At 37.8% G+C, this 19,674-nt stretch overlaps 2 protein-coding genes across 3 annotated transcripts; both read right to left on the reverse strand.

Moving 5' to 3' along the window:
* Positions 1–2,653: 2,653 nt before the first annotated feature.
* On the reverse strand, positions 2,654–11,171 carry LOC104611656 (uncharacterized). 2 transcript variants are annotated; one of them, XM_010278925.3, is made up of 8 exons: positions 11,061–11,171; positions 10,466–10,607; positions 10,201–10,284; positions 10,025–10,069; positions 9,823–9,918; positions 9,588–9,689; positions 3,010–3,164; positions 2,654–2,919 (listed from the first exon to the last, which is right to left on the reverse strand). In XM_010278925.3, exons 3-8 carry the CDS (start codon positions 10,273–10,275, stop codon positions 2,838–2,840), a joined length of 555 nt encoding a protein of 184 aa, XP_010277227.1. In that variant the 5' UTR covers positions 10,276–10,284; positions 10,466–10,607; positions 11,061–11,171; the 3' UTR covers positions 2,654–2,837. The 2 variants fall into 2 exon arrangements, with proteins under 2 accessions (XP_010277227.1, XP_088755733.1); XM_088899607.1 differs by lacking the exon at positions 11,061–11,171 and having other exon boundaries at positions 10,466–10,685.
* A 5,309-nt stretch (positions 11,172–16,480) lies between these two features.
* LOC148801084 (uncharacterized) lies at positions 16,481–17,722 on the reverse strand. The gene is made up of 2 exons (XM_088900315.1): positions 17,090–17,722; positions 16,481–17,008 (listed from the first exon to the last, which is right to left on the reverse strand). Exons 1-2 carry the CDS (start codon positions 17,720–17,722, stop codon positions 16,481–16,483), a joined length of 1,161 nt encoding a protein of 386 aa, XP_088756441.1.
* Positions 17,723–19,674: the final 1,952 nt, after the last annotated feature.

The following is a 19,674-nucleotide window of genomic DNA, read 5'->3' on the forward strand; positions in this document are numbered from 1 at the left end:
TGGGTATGCCTGGTAATATAATGATAAGCAATCTCTAGGAAGATGTATTCAAAATAGGGCCACATTCTTCTTTTCAAACAAAATTGGTGCTAAGAATTGCAAAGAGTGCAACTTAAAGTAAAGTTGGATACGATTCATGATTAATTTGAGATGTTCATATTTCTGGTTGCATTTCTCATGCTGAATTCTGCTATATGTTCATCCCCTATTTTTCTATTATAGACCTTCCATGAACAATCATCTCCTCCTTATAGTTGAAACCAGGGTTCAGGAGATAAATGAATAATGTGTTTGGTCAACCTCAAAGCCCACAAATTCAGATCAGAAGCCGACTACAATTTCCTTGTTTCAATATGAAACCATGATTCATCCAGAGCCACTTGGGGCAGAAGATAGGAAGGAATCTAATAATGGATGAAAGACTGACAATGAATCACAGTGGGATTAATTAGTCCCTTGAGATTCATAGATATGCTCCGTGCCCCAAGAACTATCTCCATTGAAAGGTGGGTGTCACTGCTATACAGACTAAAAATCACTCTGTAGCACACTGAACCAGAAGACATTTATCTGATCACCTTCATGAATCAGTAGATGAATGGAATGATCATATACGACGTGTACATTCTGCACTGTATATAGTACCAGATTGACAAATTTTTTGCCAGTTGGATGGAACTATGAAAGTACAGCAGTCCAACTGGATGTATTCACATCAGCTGCAATGCTACAAAGTGAGGAAATCATCAAAGCCTTCAGCAGAAAAGTACGAAATGATTTAATGAGATAATAAAGCCAATTTGAAAGACATGACTGGGGGAATTGGGATGGCTGATAAGGACTGTCGGCTTCATACGTACCAGCCAATATAAGAAGTAAATCTGAAAATGCTCTTTCGGATTCACAGTCCAGATTCCAGAAGGCTGGTGGGTGGCCCTGGCCGCTAGCTGCTGAGGTGAACGCCTAGTCTCAGACATGTCTGTGAGATTGTGAGTGTCTGTGTCTGGAAGCACCTGCCGTCCCATCTCAAATCTCTACTAGGATTCGCAGCATCTGAGACTGAGAAGATCGAGAAGATAAAGATAAAGATGTCTTAATCGTTAATAAATTAGTAGGTTGAAAAACTTCAGTCTCCATTGTGCGGTTTAAACCTGACTGGAAATAGTAAATATCCATGACCCAACCTAAAGCAACATACAAGAAGGTCCATTACGTGATTCACTTCTATTGTCTAGCGAAAGTGATGGATATTGGGATTTTAACATTTAACATATGAAAGGAATCATACTAGTATGTGGAAAACGCTATAGGGTTATGACATGGGAGAAACTTGAGCCTCTTATTTTTATGGGGCCCAGTGTCATAAGGGGGTTTGTGTGGTGGTCAATTCATTCCCATATCATATGATTTCACTTTCCACTTTTAACATATGAAATAAAACTTAACTTTCCAATGTTTCAGACCATCAAAGGCTTGTTATGAAATGGACCTTGTTTAGTTAGAAGAAAATTTGCAAACCCAAAGGGATTGAAGATTGATTTGTCTAAAAGACTTTGGATTCACTCTTGATGCTTCTTCCAATCCAAAAGCCTTTGCCCTTTGGTTTGGTCAGACATTTTGCGAGCTACCACTCACTACCCTCGCTCCCCTGTCCCCTCCCATTTCAGCCACCAGGCCCACCACCACTATTGGGCCTGTAAAAGTTCTTGCCATGGTTTGGCCCTTTTCCGCAGGGGCTCTATGTGCCAAGTCAGAGTTGGCTGCACTATCCACATCTGAGAGTGAGCTCCTATAAGCAAAAATTAAAATTCTGCGCGCAAAGCATCCAGATGCGCATTTGGAATATTTCCCATACATGCATGTTAAATTCAACTCATGAGGAGATAGATGTTCCTAATGTGCAGCTGGCTGGATTCCCATGCTTGCAGAGTGTGTGCAGAGATTTTACTTGTAGGGAACCCTGTCACTCGAGGAGCTTGGTTCCCCCTCCTCGCTGAAGGCAAGTTCAGAACCCCCAGCCCTGAGCCCTGCCCTCGAGCGTTTATGAGCTGACTCATCAATCATCTGTGTCCTCCATCCAGATGAGGTCTGACGTCTGAGCAATCCAGTGTAAGATTAATTGCACTGTAGCCTTCAACCGCTTTACTTTGAAGGCTGGGCTGGACTAGGCTGGCTGGCTGGGTCATTGGATGGGGCCCTAGTGAAAGAAAAGAAAGAAACAAATTGGATAAACCTCAATTCAGCCCAGCCCAACCCAACCCAACCCAACTTGATATCCTTTAAGAGTTATTACATCTAGTTAAAGCTTGTGTTGGGGATTAATGTTGTTAAATTTGGGCTAGATGAAAAATCAAAAAGCTTAATGAATCATAGTTTTATCGGTTTAACAGTCCGACCATTCAGCCTATAAGAAACGTCAAATTACTGGGACATGGATTCCAATTTTTGCATGCAAGGAAACCGTAATTCTGTAAATTAAAGACCAATGTGTCCTGAGCTACAGTCCATCTCATCTCCCACTACCAAGCCTGCCCTATCAAGCCAAAGCAAAAAACTCAGCTGCATCTTTAAGATTGAAAGCAGAGAAACTGTTTCCTGTAATCTACTTAATTAGAACTTATATTGAGATTTTGATTGTTCTGGAGAAAAGGAATTGAATCACATGTCTTGGGAAAGAAAATAACCAAACCCAAGAATTTACCCGTAGATTTTGATTGTTCACAGTGATACATCATCATAAACCACTCAAATGGTTTTGCCTTGTCATAACAGTTTACATAAATCCAAGAAACAAGTGCATCTCTAATGGGGATTCATTTATTAGAATCAACTGCAAACTACAACAACATCTCTGCAATCTGTACTGCGTTAAGAGCAGCTCCCTTGCATACCTGATCACCGCAAACAAAGATATCCAACCTATTTGGGAAATAATTGGCTTTTCAGTATGATGTATTATGAAGATAACATTTTGAAAGAGAAAATTGACAAATCGCAAATGTATCTCACCCATAATTTCCATCTTGAGATAGATCTTGGCGTATCCTGCCAACCGCAACATCATCTTTGTTTGACACCTCCAATGGGGTAGGGAAATGATTAGAAGCTCGATCATCAATAATCACCACACCTGCAGCTCTCTTCAGAATATCCCTTGCAGTGTCCTGGACCAAAAACATCATCATCATCTAAGCCTTATTCCAACTATATGGGGTCAGCTACATGAATCCTGTTTCACCATTCTGCTTTGTTTAGTGCCACATCCATCATTAAATTTTGAGCACTTAAATAATTTCTTACTACTGCAACCCATGTTCTTTTTGGTCTGCCCCTAGCTCATCTTGCCCCATGAAAAAACATAATGTTCAAATTCAGTATAAAACATAGGATGCAACTTGAGGAAAGAGGAGATAGCAACTGCAGTGGGGTGATGCAGGGGCATCCAGCAGCCCATTTCAGAGACCCTGATGAATCACATCTGAAGCATGATAGGGCCCATAGATCTCTCCATACAATTTGATGACATGGCCAAGTTGGAATTCTCGAATACCATCCTTGGGCTCATTGTACAGCTTGAAATGGTTATCCAAATTTGGCTGCCTGTAACTAGTGCTAGGATCTTAATTGATCTTTAAAGGGGCATATTTTGTTTTACTTGTTTAGATCTTTTAGTTCAATTAAATAGACTAGTTTGAGAGTAATCCAGGGCAGCATCGTCTTTCTCTCTCTCTCTCTCGATTGGTAATGACGATCAAAGAAGTCCTATTAATGATGTGATGATTCCTGCATATCATTCTGCTAAAGCTTTTTTTGTAAGGTGGCTGTTTCATTGATTTCTTAGTCATGATCTAATAAAGGCCATTACCCAATGTTCATCCCAGCTATCTGGGGCCTTGGGAGGGATAGACTGGGTACAGTCTTACCCATTGATTAGCTGAAGCTTTTGATTCCACAGCTGTATCTTGGTTTGCCAAGAAAGGGAAAAATGGTAATTTTGAGCAGGGTATCTTCATCTTATTAAACATGGTTGAAATAGGTAATTTGATGTTTTAGAAATTAACTCCATTAGTGAAGTTTGTTGATTCAAAGGTTAGGTCTGGAATGTGTTTCTTAATAAAGTTAGTAAACAAGTCTGCTGGTAAATTAATATCCTGAAAAAGTGTATTCAACAGGCAATTATTGGACCGAGTTTTGTAGTGTTTCTATGTTATGCAGTATTGCTATATATACAATCCACTTTGCGTCAACCTTCTCCTGAATAAATAGTGTCACTTCTGAATTTATTGAAGCTCTTGCTCCTCTTGTTTGATTCAACAAATCATGGTCAGTTTACTAAGGTCAGGTTCACTAATTCACTGTTGCTCTACTTTTTTATCTTGAATTCATGTGGTTCTTTTTTTTTTTTATCAATAACACCAGCTTCATTAAATTAAAAGAAAAGAGGGAATATGGATACAAAAGGGGAGATAAAATATCTTAGCTCCCCAAAAACAGAAAACAAAGGGAATGCAAAGAGAAAAGATTAAAAACTAGCCCAAAAAACAGGCTCCCTATTCACTCCTTGCTTGGCCAACGTATCCACAAATGAATTGGCACTCCTCTTTACCCAGCTGTACTGAATCTCAATGTCCCTACCCAGCCATAAGAACTGTTTTTTTTCATTGTTAAAGTTCCACAAACCACTGTCCTCTGTCTTCAACCAACTAACCACCACCTTTGAATCACCTTCCAGGATCAAACGACTGATATTTAATTCCTTTGCTCTTCAAATTCCTTCAAGCGCTGCAAGGATCTCAGCCTTAAGAGAGTCACCTTCTCCAATAGGGCCAGAGAATAAAGCAATAACAATCCCTTCCTGATTCCTGAAGACTCCTCCAATCCCAGAGGGCCCTGGATTCCTTACACTGCTGCCATCAAAATTCAGCTTTATAAAGCTCGAGGGGGGAGGGGACCAAAACGGACAAAGAGTCCTCATGCATCTAGCAATGGAAGCACTCTCTTTCCAGTTTCTCAGCAAGTCATCCACAGGAAAATCTGAAAACAACTCCAAAGATTTTAGCTAATGGACAGCCCTTAAAAGGATTCGATCTAACAATTCTTCCAATGTTCTTTCCTTGTCGGAAAAAATGTGTGAGTTTCTTTCTTCCCACAAAGACCAGCATACCGCTGCCCTAATACACCTCCCCACATAGTCTTCCTCGCTTCCTAGACCAACTGAAAAAAGGAGAAAACAAACCTTGGATAGTCTCCAGAGGATACCAAGAACACCCAAAATGGGAGAAAACCCAGTCCCAAACAGTTTTAGCAGCCTTACAAGAGACCATGAGGTGGTAGCCAGATTCCCCATTAGCTTTACAAGGAGCACATCTATTAGGAAGTAGACAATAGTTGGGTCTCTTTCTCTGAAGTAAGTCTAAAGTGTTGATTCTTTACAGGAAAATTTCCCAACAAAAAAAACCAACCCGAGGAGGAATATGCCTGCTTCAAATTTCCTTAACTAGAAAAGACAACCCAAAGGGGATAGGAGGTTGAGTTAAGGTTTCAAAGAATGAAGCACAAGAAAAGGTACCAGAGCTAGAAGGGGTCCAAAATCTGGTGTCTTCCTTAGCAGGGTTTAGGAAGACAATCTCAAGGGAGGCTAGCAAAGTTACCAAGCTCCATGTCTGTATCCCTAATTGCCCTACACAGGCCAAGGTTCCATCCAAAGCCAGAAGTGGAGGCTGAAGGGACCAAGAAAGAAGATATGGGTTCATTTTTCAAGTCTGATAGAGCATACAAGGAAGGAAACTGATCCTTCAGAGGAGAATCCCCGACCCAAAGTTGTTCCCAGAATTTTATTCGGTTACCAAAGTTTAGACCATACCTGATCCAAGGGGAGAAAACTGGAAGCAGATTGTGAATGGATTTCCAAGGAGAAGCAACTGAAGCCCTTGCCAAGATTCCAGGATCCCAGCCATTGTCTTCCAGCCCATGAATGCTAGCCATAATCTTAGTCCACAATTTATCATTTTCCAATGAAAACCTCCACAACCACTTCCCCAGTAGAGCCATATTCCTTTTCTTGAAATTACCAATCCCAAGACCTCATAGTTTTTTACACCTAGTGACCACCTCCCAACTCACCCTATGATCTCTCTTCTCTTCTCCAGTCTCCCATAGAAAGTTCCTTATTTCGAGGGGATCTTAAACACTGACAGATAGTAGACAAGTAGGTTAGCTAGGGTAGACCTAATGAGAGTGACTCTCCCACCTAAAGAAAGATAATTTCTCTTCCAAGCCGCCAGCCTCTTCTCAAACCTCTCCACTACCGGAGCCCAAAAGCTAACACTCTTAGGATTATTTCCTAAAGGGAGGCCCAAGTATGTCAGGGGCCAACCTGAAATTGCATAACCTAGCTCACCTGCAAATTCCCTTAGGTCCCTTTCGTTCACATTCACTCCCGCCACACAACTCTTATCAAAGTTTACCTTGAGGTTAGATATCTGCTCGAAGAGTTGTATTGTCAACTTTAGATTCCGAATCCAATTGAAGTTCCCTCCTTCACAGAATATGATAGTATCATCTGCAAACTGTAGAAGTGTTAAGGGAACCTCCTCCCTTCCTACTCTCCACCCTCTTATCAAATTCCTCGAGTCTGCTCTATGGATCAATCTCCCAAGCACATCGACAATCAGGGTGAAAAGAAATGGGGAAAGAGGATCTCCTTGTCTTAGACCTCTCAACGCAAGAAAGAAGTCAACCACAGTCCCATTCACCAGGATAGAATAATGACAAGTCCTAACATAGCCCCAAATCACTTACACCACCTGTCTCCAAAACCAAAACTCCTCAACACCTCCATCAAGAAAGACCAATCAACCAAGTCATAAGCCTTTTCCAAATCCAATTTGCAAACCACTCCCTTCTTCTTTGACTTCCTAAAGCTCTCCAAGCTCTCATTTGCAATGAGAATCTGATCGGTGATCTGTCTTCCCTCCACAAAAGCACCTTGGTTGGGTGCAATAATAGAGGGGAGCACCTTCTTTTTCCTGAGAGACAACACCTTTGCAATGATTTTGTACAAGCTAGTCACCAGACTAATAGGTCTAAAATCCTTTGGTTGAGAAGCATCTTTCTTCTTTGGGACTAAAGCAATGAAAGTTGAGTTCAAGCCCAGATTTATTACACCCCTCCAGTGGAACTCCTCAAAAACTGATCTAAGATCATTCTCCAAAATATCCCAACAGTCCTGGTAAAAGGCCATTGTGAACCCATCTAGACCCGAAGCTTTTGTCCTGTCCATTGAGAATACTGCTTCCTTTACTTCCTCCATATCAAAACTTTTTTCTAACCACTCTCTCTTCTCTGCACTTAGAGTCGGCCTATCCAATCCCTCCAACCACACTCTCCCATTCATAGACCTTCTAAAAATAGATTTGAAGTGGTTTACTAGAGCCTCTGCAATTTTTGCCGGGTGGGACAACACCGCTCCATCAACTTCCAAATTAGAGATGGAATTCTTCTTTTTCCTCCCATTTGCCATTGAATGGAAAAACCTTGTGTTTCTGTCTCCCGCCTTTAGCCACTTACACCTGGATTTTTGCCTCCAACTAATTTCCTCCTTAACCAAGATGTCCTCCATCTGCCTCCTCAAAACCCATCTCAACTTCCTTTCTTTCTCTCCAAATGAACCTCTCTCTTCCTTCTGGTCCAAATCCTCGATTTGCTCCACCAGAACTCGCTTTCTCTCTTCTAATCTTCCAAACTACTTAACCAAGAAGAACCACCAAAGGAATTCATGTGGTTCTTCTTGACATTGATATCCTTATTGAATCACTTGGTGAAAGAACATAGAAAGGGAATAACGTTGAACCATTGGGTTTCAATTGGGAATGTCTTATTTGTTGAGTAGAATTAACTTACGTATCTTCATTAGCAAGCCTGGGATATTTTGGGGGGATCTTCACTACACACTAGTGAAATAAATTTAGAATACTACACATTTGGGAGTTGGAGGCATTAGAACATGGGGTTCATTGTATTGCTATTGCAGGGGTCTTTCACAAATGTTATATTAGTCTAATGGACTAAACAAAAACAGTTTACAATGGAAAACCTTGATTTTTACAAGTCATTGCAAGCTATATAGAGAAATCATAAATTCATAATCAATGCAGAGTGACTGTTAATTAGTAACATGTTAAGGTTATCACATTCACAGCAATAAAGAATACCCTGAAATCTAACACTTAATAAAATCAACACAGGAATTACATAATTAGTGAACTATGGTCGATGTTATGAAAACTGGCATGGGTATCAAACCAGAAAAGGAACTAGTTTTGGTTTTCCTAGTTTAACCTGGCAGTTCCACTTCCAGATTGTCTATACCAGTTATGTGGGACCAATTGCTCTGATTTCAATTGAACTGAATGTGCCCCTTCTAGTTCAGCTGGTTAGCTGGTCTGGTTGTTGAAACATTGATCAAAATATTAAAATGGTTGAACATGAAGGTAAAGCTAGAAGCTCCAGACATACAAGACAATGTATGCAAAACTAAAAAGATGTTTTAGCAGAAAAATACATCAAACAAGAAACAAAGGCCACAAGAATATAAGACATCCACACAATGTCATAGTCAACAAGGTGGCAAACATTGTCAACCACAAAAGTGGCATGTTAAATGTAGCAGCATAGTTTCATTGACATGTAAACAGTAACAAGAGCTGTATAATGAAACATAATGGGATTGATCAAACACATGGTGACAGCATCTATAAAGTATAAATGCAGGTATCATAAATTAACAAAACCAATAAGTAATAGGTAAAAGTTAAATTATATTTTTTACCATACTGGCCCCAAACCTAAAAACATAAAGATTTTGCTGTAACAAGAGTAGGACAACCTTGAGCCAGTATGTCCTTTTGTGGGCAATGCAACTTTTGATGTCTGAACAACCTATTGCATTAAATAGGGTACCTAAAGTACAGGGAGATTGTGTCACAAGGCCTACTCAGGGTTATTTATTTATTTTTTGATTGATAAATGTTGTTAACAAGATTTGAACCCAAGACCTCTTAACCTACCCAGGGAAATTGGTAAGCTAGCCTAGGTATTTATGTTTCTTGCTTGAATCTATGACTTCAATGCTCAACTGCAGAAGACTGTTTTGTCTCAGTTCAAAACTGAGACCTCATGACAATGGAGATGGTGCCACAACCACCCAGATAAGAATGGATTGGCTAGAAATAGGTGTTTCAAACATTAAGAAGAGATTACTATTAATACAAGAAAAAAGGCTAAAAGAAGAACCAGAAGTGCAGTAGACCAACAATATTCAGAGTTAAGTTGTTGCCAAAAACTACTAAAGTAGAATGTAACATGATGTAACATAATCCTAAAATGTACTGATCTAGATATCATAGAACTTGTGCATTTTCTAACAATAGGAAAAGCATGCAGATCTATTGTTTCAAGGTTTTTAATAACATTTAAATCCATGTATTTATATCTCTATCAATAATGTGTATTTTTACAAATTAGTTATCATTTTCTAACAGAGAAATGGTTTGAGAAGCAACTGTATCCAAATTTAACAGCCTTACCTCATCAAGTGGCTTCTCAAATTGTAGATTAATGCTTTCAGCATGTGCACGCATCACAGGGACTCGAATACAAGTGGCAGTCACCTTGACATTTGGATCATTCTGAATGAAATTAAAGCAAAAGTATTGTAGGTAGATTCAATGGTTTACGGCTTCTATCATCAAGGGAACTCCAAGGAAGAATTATATACATGACCAAAATCAGAAGAATGAGAAGATTCAACCCAATGCTTACCCAAATTTTTCTAGTCTCCTTCACCATTTTCATTTCCTCTTCATTATATCCATTTGAGAGAATAGGTGCATTGTGTGAGAACAAATTAAAAGCGTACTGCATGGGGTGCGGGTCAAGAGGTTAGTCTGAATGATTCAATGGAAAGTGAATGCATCTAACCATGCCCTATGATAGGCAACATGTAGATGAAATAAAGGCAAACCTGTTGCTTAAAAATATTACAAGTTGGCCTTTTGCCCTCCAGGACCTTATATTACAAGCAAACAGAAATGTTAGTTTTTCCCAGACGATAATAGCAATCAACTTTGTCCTCTCTTAAAATGGTTAAAATTTAAAAAAGGGCCGAATAATAATAAGGTATAGTGAAACAGAGGAAACCTCACGTGTCTGCAGTTCAAGCTCTTCCATTGCAGCAGCAGCACCACTAGCTGCCTGATATGTGCTGACAACCATTCAAATTACCTACAACATTTACATAGCATACAAAGCCTTAGGATCTATTCTGAGTGCTAAAAATTTGCAACTTCCAATGCATCATTTAGTTTTCTGTGATGGAGGCTTGCAAAGTTAACAAACCACTATTATAAACCCCGAGGTTTTTTCTTTACAAATAAAATAATAGAAAATACAAGCCGACTATTACCAGTAACAAGAGAAGCTCGAAGAAGAGAACTGAAACTCCACAAACTTAGAATAGGTATTCCATTGTTCTTCTTCGAGAGTCAACTGTGTAAACAAGATAGATGACTTTTACGGTGAGAACTCAACACAATTTGTCTTCCACCCTGTATAAACACGATGAGATACGAATTCAGAAGTAGTATTTTTATTCGAAGTGCAAAGCAAAACCTAGGGATGTTTGTTTGTACTTCGTAGGAATGCAAATTTGAATCGGTCCAACAAAACTAACCCAAGTTAGTTTTTTTTTTGGTACATTCTACATACTAAACAACATACTACGTACTACATTCAAGTCTCTGTTTTGAAAATTATGTGATTATCAATACGGGCCAAAATCACAATTAGCATTTTTTGAAAAAGAACTTAAAAAACAAAAAGCAAAGTTTTTTACTTGTTGAAAATAGATTATTTCTTGAAAAAGCACCTCTTTCGATAGAAAAAGTGAGGAGTTATACATGCCTAGGGGGTAGCTCTTTCCCAAGAGTCGGAAAAGTAAATTTGATTAAACTCCAACAGAAAACAATCTAAACTAACAATCCTACTAGAAAGCGCATTACAAGTGAGCCAATCGCGGCATGTCGAAAGGTGACTTTAGATCTGAATGAAGCACGACGAAACGCTGAGACAGACACTTATCTAAAAATCACTTATTCAGATTGATTTCCCATTAGCAAAAATAAGCATGTATTCCAAGAAGTACTCCCAAGTCCCAAATGTAGGGGTGTCATGGTTTGGCATATATTTTAAACTGAAAACCGATTAACCATTTAATTGGTTTGGCTTTGACCACTTAATTAGTATCCTGTACTTTGGGTCTAATGCCACTTTGGTCCCTAAACTTTAGAATGCAACAATTTAATATCCAAATTTTCAAAATGTGTCATCAATCAGTTACTAACCAGTCATTAAGTGGCATATGAAAAGACAATGTTTTTCAAGTATCATCTAATTTTCTTTATTAGCCATCCAAAAGTTGACAAAAATGAGCAGTTCCAAACCATTTTCTCTTTTACTCAAGAAATTTGGGACTGTTCATTTTTTGTCAATGTTTGGATAGTTATTAAAGATAATTAAATAGCACTTAAGAGGCATTTGATTTTCAAATGGCTGGTTAATAGCTAATTAATGGCAGGTATTAGATTGGCACGTTTTGAAAGTTTAGGTACTGAATTGTCGTGTTTTAAAGTTCAGGAACCAAAATGGTACTAGGCATAAAGTATAGGGTACTAATCGGGAATTTTCCCTAATATATATTATAAATAAATACTAAATATTATATAATATTATATATATATATATATATATATATATATAGGTTGATCCAAATTCAACCCAATTTTTAATCAGATCCTATCTAAAAATCAAATATAGGGGATATTCAAATCCAACAGAATAGGATCGAATTTTGAATCATTTCCCTAAACTATTGAGTATTTATACGTTTGTAATCATTTCCCTAAACTGTGTTTTTCAACTACAATCGGCCAATTAACAACCACTAGAATCCTACATCCAACTCCTTTCACTGGCATCCATCGCTCTAGATTCAGGCACCAAAACCTCACCACGACCCCAAACCCCAAAATTTGGCACAAATCAACCCCATGTTTCCCAGAAGGGCTCAGATCTACTATCCATGAGTTGTTTCCCTACATTCTTACCAACTAGTAATTACAATTGAGCATTGGGAATATCTCCCTTATCATTCATGGGGAGATGTTCTCAATACAAGGCAATGGTGTTATGTGGGTATGGATGTGGGAACAATTATTTATGGGTAGCAGATCGGGTGTGCAGGAAATGACTAGGACAACTACAACAAGAGTTTTTAAAGGAGGTCGTTAGCCTCTTTGGTGGTAGTGGTGTTTGAGACTTCTTCTCAAGCTCATTCAAACTAGTGTATGAGTTTTTTTTAATTAAATAATTCATTTTATTTTTCCTACCAAACTATAAAAAAGAAGGTACATATCTTTAGTATGTGTTTGGAACCGTGGGCGTTTATTAACTAAACATTTGTACTTTATTTATTTGCAAAACCGAGAAAAGCAATAATGGACCCGTTTATTGATACTTAGGCATCATTAGGCACCACATCAGCAAAACAATGAATAAATGCCTACCCATTGGGGGAGGTACTAAAAATGAAGCTTCCCCAATGGTAGACACACACATAAATCAAGGTCCGCTTTTACAAGTCTCTATGCATATGTATCCGCATAATGGAGCAAATGTTGAAGTGGCGCCTATGTGACAACGTTTATTCAATAAATGCCCACGGTTCCAAAGACACGCTTAATATTTGAGGAACAATGCCTTCTTCTAAAGCTTAATTTTGGGATTTTAAAATGTTTCAAATCACATGTGAAATCATGTGCTTAGATAATTGACAGAATACCGGGATTAAAAGTGGCACTTTTGGGGAATTTAGATATTTTAGTGGCACGTTCTAAAGTTTGAATACTAAAGTGGGACTACCCCAATATCGCAATTTGGAGAGAGATAATTCTCTTTTCATTGATTCGAGAAATATTACAAAGAGACATATATATATAGCAAATGAAGAAAAAAAAAAACAAAAAAGAGGAAAACTAATAAATTGTAAAGGAATCAGCTAACAGATTGAAAAGAGAATCAATGAAAAGAGAATTAATTGAAAAGAGAATCAATTGAAAAGATAATCAATTTGGAGAGAGAGATAATTGTAAAGGAGTCGGCTAACAGATTGAACTATTGAACGAGTGAGGTGGCAAGGGCTTAGTGAAGGAGTCAACTAATTGGTCTTCAGAAGTTACTGGCATCAGGTGGAACAAACCGGCTTGCAATTTTTCCCTTACAATGTGGCAATCTATGTCAATATGTTTTGTACGCTCATGAAAAACTGGATTACAAGCAATGTGAATAGCTGATCGATTGTCACAAAAAAACAAGAGCAGAAGCAACTTGAGGGATCTGCAAATCTTTTAATAAATAAGTAAGCCATTGAACTTCACATGTAACAGCAGCAAGGGCACGATACTCACCTTCAGAGGAAGATTTGGAAACAGTTTGTTGCTTCTTTGATTTCCAAGATATTAGACTATCTCCCAAAAAAACACAATGGCCAGTGATAGATCTCCTGGTATCAAGGCATGAAGCCCAATCTGAATCTGAGAAGGCTTTCAACTATAGAGATGATGAAGCAGAGAAGAACACTCCTTGGCCAAGACTAGCTTTTAAGTATTAAAGAATTCTATGTACAGCTTGCATATGAAGGTCTGTAGGGCAGTCCAAAAACTGAGAAAGATGTTGGACAGTAAAACAAATGTCTGGCCTTATGCTACATAAATAAATTAATTTTCCAACCAATTTTCTATAGGAAGTAACATCCGTTAGAGGAGTACCAACATCTTTATCAAGTCTTTGAGAGGTAATCATAGGAGTAAATACTGGCTTGCTGTTTATAAAACCTGTTTCCTCCAAGAGATCAATCACATACTTCCTTTGGCTGAGATTAATGCCAGTCGTGGATCTGGCAACTTCTAGGCCAAGAAAGAACTTGAGTTGGCTGATATCTTTAATTTTGAAAGTATCATGTAAGAACTTTTTGACCTCATTTATTAATTCAATGTTGTCACTTGCCAAAATGACATCATCAACATAAATTAGCAAGGCTATAAAATGAGAACCAGCTTGTCTTGTGAACAGAGAAGTATCAGAAATTGCCTGAGTGAATCCTTGAGACAACAAGGCATCAGTGAGTTTTTTATTCCATTGTCTACTTGCCTGCTTGAGACCATAGAGTGACTTAGTTAATCTGCACACTTTTGAAGGATCTGAAGTTTCAAAACCTAGGGGAAGAGTCATGTAAACTTCTTCATGTAAGTCACCATGCAAAAAGGCATTGTTAATATCCAGTTGTTGCAAATGCCAATCTTTAATAGCTGTAACAGCAAGTAAACATCTAATAGTTGTTATTTTTGCAACTGGAGAAAAAGTATCAAGATAATCAATGCCATTCTGTTGAGTATAGCCCTTGGCAACTAGTCTTGCCTTGTATCTTTCAACGTTGCCATTTGCATGATACTTGGTTTTAAAAACCCATTTGCACCCTATAGGTTGTTTTCTTGCAGGTAAATCGATTAAAACCCAAGTATTATTTTGCTCTAATGCCTTAATCTCAAGTGCCATTGCATCCTTCCAGCATTGTGATTTTATAGCCTCATTATAGGTTCTAGGATCTTTGGTTTGGGAGATTTGAGTAGCAAAGATCCTATGAAAATGAGATAATTTGTGAGTGGAATAGGTAGAAGATATATGGGGTGAGGATTGGAGGTTTTGAAAACAGAATTGGCTTTAAGATTTGGTATTTGACAGTGATATTGGTCAAGATATGAAGGAAGTGTATGAGGTCTGGATGATCTTCTAGGTTAGGTTTTAGAATGTGTAATTTGTATGAGATCTGGTGAAACATTAGTAGAAGGGTTGGATCAATAGTGGTATTATCTGAAGTGGTAAGTGGTGGTGATTGATTAGTAGATAAAGATGTGAAAAAAAGTGGAGAGGGTTCTGTTAAAGGAACTGCATATTCTGTGGGAAGAACAATGTCTGAATTATCTATTGAGAAAGAATTAGAATGAAAAGGGAACGAGTGTTCATAGAAATGCACATCTCTTGAGACAATGACCTTTTTAGTTCTAAAATTATACAAACAAAAACCTTTAGTGGCAGAAGGATAGCCAAGAAATACACAAGGATTGGCTCTAGTATCAAACTTAGTTCTATCTGTATCAAGTGTAGAAGCAAAGCAAAGGCATCCAAAAACTTTCAAATGATCAAATGAAGGAGCAACATGATAAAGAAGTTGAAATGGAGTTTTGTTTGAAATGATTGGGGAATGAGTTCTATTTATTAGATAGATTGCATGAGAAACACAATCAGACCAGAAGGAAAGGGGAAGTTATGATTGAAACTTGAGAGCTCTGGCAACATTCAAAATATGTTGGTGTTTTCTCTCAACAATAGAATTTTGTTGAGGAGTATACACACATGTAGTTTGATGAACAATACCTCTTGAAGCATAAAAATCAGACATGTTAAATTCTAAAGCATTATTAGATCTAATACACTTTACTTTTGTAGAAAATTGAGTTTCAATCAAAAAACAAAAGTTTTGAATATGTTGTCTAGCTTCAGATTTAGTTTTCATAAGGTATATCCATGTAAATATACTCTTGTCATCAACTATTGTCAAAAAATATTTATGTCCATAAAATGAAGGAGTAGAAAAAGGACCCCATGTATCAATGTGAATCAAATCAAAACAATTGGCAGAATTAGAATGACTAATGGGGAATGAAAGTTTTCTTTGTTTGGCATAATGACATATGGAACAGTAATTTGAAGATGGTAGTGTTATAGAATGATCCAATGCTCTCAAAAGTTTCAATCGATGATTGGACAAATGCCCCATCCTAAAATGCCATATATCAATTGCATTAGGCTTATTATAAAAAGGAATAGAAACAGAATTACAAGTAATGGAAGAATTACAAGAAATAGAATGTAGGATAAGCTTATAGAGGCCATTGACTTTTTTAGCTAATCCAATCATCTTCTAGCGTTGATGATCCTGGAGGATACAAAGATTGTGTTGAAAAATGAGACAACAAGGATATGAATCAGTAAGTTTGCTAGTAGATATAAGATTGAAAGAGAAATGAGGTATATAAAGAACATTATGAAATACAAAATTGGAAGAGAATATAACAGTTCCTATATAAGAAACTGAAACCTTTTGATTGTTGGGTAAAATGACATGAGTATTTGTGACAGGTGTATAGGTTGAAAAATTGGATAAACTATTGGTTATATGATCAGTGGCACCGCTATCAAGAATCCAGTGTGTTTGATGAGATTCATTATCATTAATGGTGCATGAAAGAATGAATTTACCTAACTCATTAGCAATTGGAGTAAAGGTTGATGTTAGCTGATTGACCTAAGGTGTGGACAAAGATGCTAATGTAGAACCAGGAGCAAGGTTGACTTGTTGAAGCAGACTCATGAGTTGATTGTATTGGTCCTGAGTAATTGGAGAGGTGGCCACATTATTGGCTGAAGTGAATTCATTATGAACTCTAGATGCAGAATTAGGAATTGAAGAATCTGCAACATCTGTGCCTTCGTCTGCTAATTTACTGTTATAAGAAACTTGATTGGCATGCTTAACTTTTGAATCAAATCTGCCTTTTCCTCCTCTATAGCCAATTGGATATCCGTGCTTTTTATAGAAAGTTTCAACTGTATGTCCTGGAGTGTTACAATAGCTACAGATTGGCTTGGATCCTGTATTAGCATAGGACCTTCTTGAATTAGTGGTTCCTGAACCAAAGTTAGAAGAGGAAAAAGATCTCTGAGATTGCTGTGAATTTTGTGGAACAAATGGTCTTTGATTGTAATTAGATCTTTGTCCTTGGGTTAAGAACACAGAGGCTGGTTCCTCAAGCTTAATCATAGGATTATTGAACTGTCTTTCATGCTAAAGTACTAAAGAAAACAATTTGGTAATGTTGGGCAAATGATCCATCAAGAAGATTTGTGACCTTACTGTCGCGAAATTATCATTGAGGCCTTTCAAGAATCTGATAGAATAATCATTCTGATAAGCTTTCTTAACATCCTTGAGTGCTTGACAAGAACATTGGGGCTCACAAGTGCAAACTGGAACAGGTCTAAGAGTAACATATTCATCCCACAGAATCTTTAATTGTGTGTGATAATCAGTGACAAAGAGTGAGTTTTGTCGAAAATTATAAATCTCTTCTTGCAATTCTGAGATTCTTATAGCATCTCCTTGAGAAAACCTATCATATAAGTCCTTCCAAATATCCACATCATTGTATAACCACAAAATACTTTTAGCAATTGAAGGTGATAAGGAACGGACTAACCATGAATAAACCATTGTGTTGCATCTTTGCCAGGCTGGATAAGTAGGATCATCCTTCGAAGGAATTAGTATGCTTCCATCAACAAAACCAACCTTATTCTTTGAGAGCAAAGCCATTCGCATGGATCTGAACCATGAATGAAAGTTAGGCCCTGATAAAACTGGTGAAACTAACACCAGAGATGGATTCTCATTCGGATGAAGGTAGAACAGATTTGATGGTGTATCTTCAGGCCTTGCTGTAACTGCAATTTGTTGTTGCACAATAGGATGAATCTCATTGTTTGCCATGTTGATTATAGTAGAAAGACTTGATCAAATTGAACTAATTCTGTGAAATCGGTGTATGCAAGCGGAAGGCCAGCCAAGAAAAACAATTCTGATAAGAGAAAATTCTGTCCAAAAGCCCCCACCGATGTATGCAAGCGGAAGACCGAAGGGACGCCTACAAACAGAACAAGCAACGATAATATTTCCAGTTGTTCAATAGAACTTCAAAAGCGGACAGTAATGGAGAGCCCTTCTCAGATGTTCAAACTATCCTTTAATCCAATCAGTATTGCAGAGTATGGAGGATGTTCTGATAATATTTCCAATTAGCTTGCTCAACAATACCAGTAGCAGCAAGAAGAAGAAACCCGCAACAGATTTTCCGATATGCAAAGCCGTTCTGATAATATTTCCAATCAGCTTGCTCAACAACACCAGTAGCAGCAAGAAGAAGAAACCAACAACAAATTTTCCAATCTGCAAAGCCCTACTGTCGGCGAGATTGTGAAACAGAGAACTGGATTTGTCTGAACCTGCTGTTTAGTGCCGCAGAAAGATTGTGATGAAGAAATCAGATCTTGGAGAATATTTCTACCAGCGAATCCTTCTCAGTTCAGTGCCATTGGGAAAAGAACAACGAGATACTCTTAGTTCCCGAACCGATGTTCGCAGGAAAATCCTACAAGATTGGCGTTGATGCAGACGAGGCTCGGCGAAGAAGGGAAGACAATCTTGTCGAGATCAGAAAGAATAAACGGGAGGACAATCTCCCAAAGAAACGTAGAAAAAAGAAAACAGAGAGCCTATCTTTGAGCGCGTTTGTCGAGATCAGAAAGAACAAACAAGAGGACAATCTCCCAAAGAAACGCAGAAAAAAAGAAAACAGAGAGCCTATCTTTGAGCGCGTCTGTGATAATGGCGACGCTGGAAAATGATATAGCAGAAAATTTATGAAGCTCTGAAAACCGGTACAGAGGTGTCAAAGCAGAATGCTGCTTGTGCTCTACTTAGTCTCCCATTCATCGAAGACAACAAGATCTCTATTGGTGCGTGCGGCACCATCTCGCCATTGGTTTCTTTGCTCCTGAATGGATTGAACCGAGGGAAGAAAGACACACTTACAACGTTCTCCAAGCTTTGCTCGATGAAACAGAACAAAGAGAAGGCCGTTAGCGCGGGAGCCGTGAAACCACTAGCGGTCTTGATTCCGGGGAGTGGTTTGGCTGAGAAGGCGATGGATGCTCTTATACCATATCGCAATTTGGAGAGAGAGATAATTCTCTTTTCATTGATTCGGGAAATATTACAAAGAGACATATATATAGCAAATGAAGAAAAAAAAACAAAAAAGAGGAAAATTAATAAATTGTAAATTACAAGTTTAGTCTTCTAATACCCAAAGTACAGGATACCAATAAAATTTTAAGATATAAGGATTACTATAAAGTGATGTTTGAAGGCCATGTATAGTAGACAATAGTACCTTTCATTAAGTGGAGGCATTCTTATCGAGTTGCTCCCGAGACTATTAACAAAACAATGGTGTGGATCAGTTGCATTGATGCCAATGGAATATTTTGATTATGAGGTTTTACCAAATTAGGCGGTTGATTAAGATTGTTGGTATAATGTTTGCAGTGGCAAGAGGGAAGTATGTCCACATATACATAGAAATTGATATTCCTCTTTCCTAGGACTCAGTTTGGAAAGAGTACAAATATAAATATGTAGAGTGGAAAACCTTATATTTTGTATGAATTTGTATTGTATATATTTGCATTTGTATTCTTTTCAAACAGAGCCTAATATACTCGAATCCTTCCAAATGGATGGTCAATGGTGTGGTATTGTTTATGAGAAAAAGCTCTCTATAATATTCACAAAAATGTCTGGTCAGAAGTGTTTACAACTAATCAGTTTCATGAGAGAGAGAGGAATATTTATGGAGAAATTAATTAGGACCCTAAATACAA

The sequence above is a fragment of the Nelumbo nucifera genome, chromosome 3, assembly GCF_055504915.1.
Source record: "Nelumbo nucifera cultivar China Antique chromosome 3, China Antique-T2T, whole genome shotgun sequence".
In the NCBI taxonomy this organism is placed as follows: domain Eukaryota; kingdom Viridiplantae; phylum Streptophyta; class Magnoliopsida; order Proteales; family Nelumbonaceae; genus Nelumbo; species Nelumbo nucifera.

What these genes read in the sequence shown, in the direction of transcription:
- LOC104611656 (XM_010278925.3), bottom strand. Translation starts at nt 10,275, where the DNA reads ATGGTTGTCAGCACATATCAGGCAGCTAGTGGTGCTGCTGCTGCAATG. An exon ending in TTGAGAAGCCACTTGATGAG is followed by an intron (nt 3,165 to 9,587) that starts GTAAGGCTGTTA and finishes TTTTTGGTCCAG; the next exon opens with GACACTGCAAGGGATATTCT. An exon ending in TCTCAAGATGGAAATTATGG is followed by an intron (nt 2,920 to 3,009) that starts GTGAGATACATT and finishes TTTCCCAAATAG; the next exon opens with GTTGGATATCTTTGTTTGCG.
- LOC148801084 (XM_088900315.1), bottom strand. Translation starts at nt 17,722, where the DNA reads ATGGCAAACAATGAGATTCATCCTATTGTGCAACAACAAATTGCAGTT. An exon ending in TCAATGATAATTTCGCGACA is followed by an intron (nt 17,009 to 17,089) that starts GTAAGGTCACAA and finishes CATGAAAGACAG; the next exon opens with TTCAATAATCCTATGATTAA.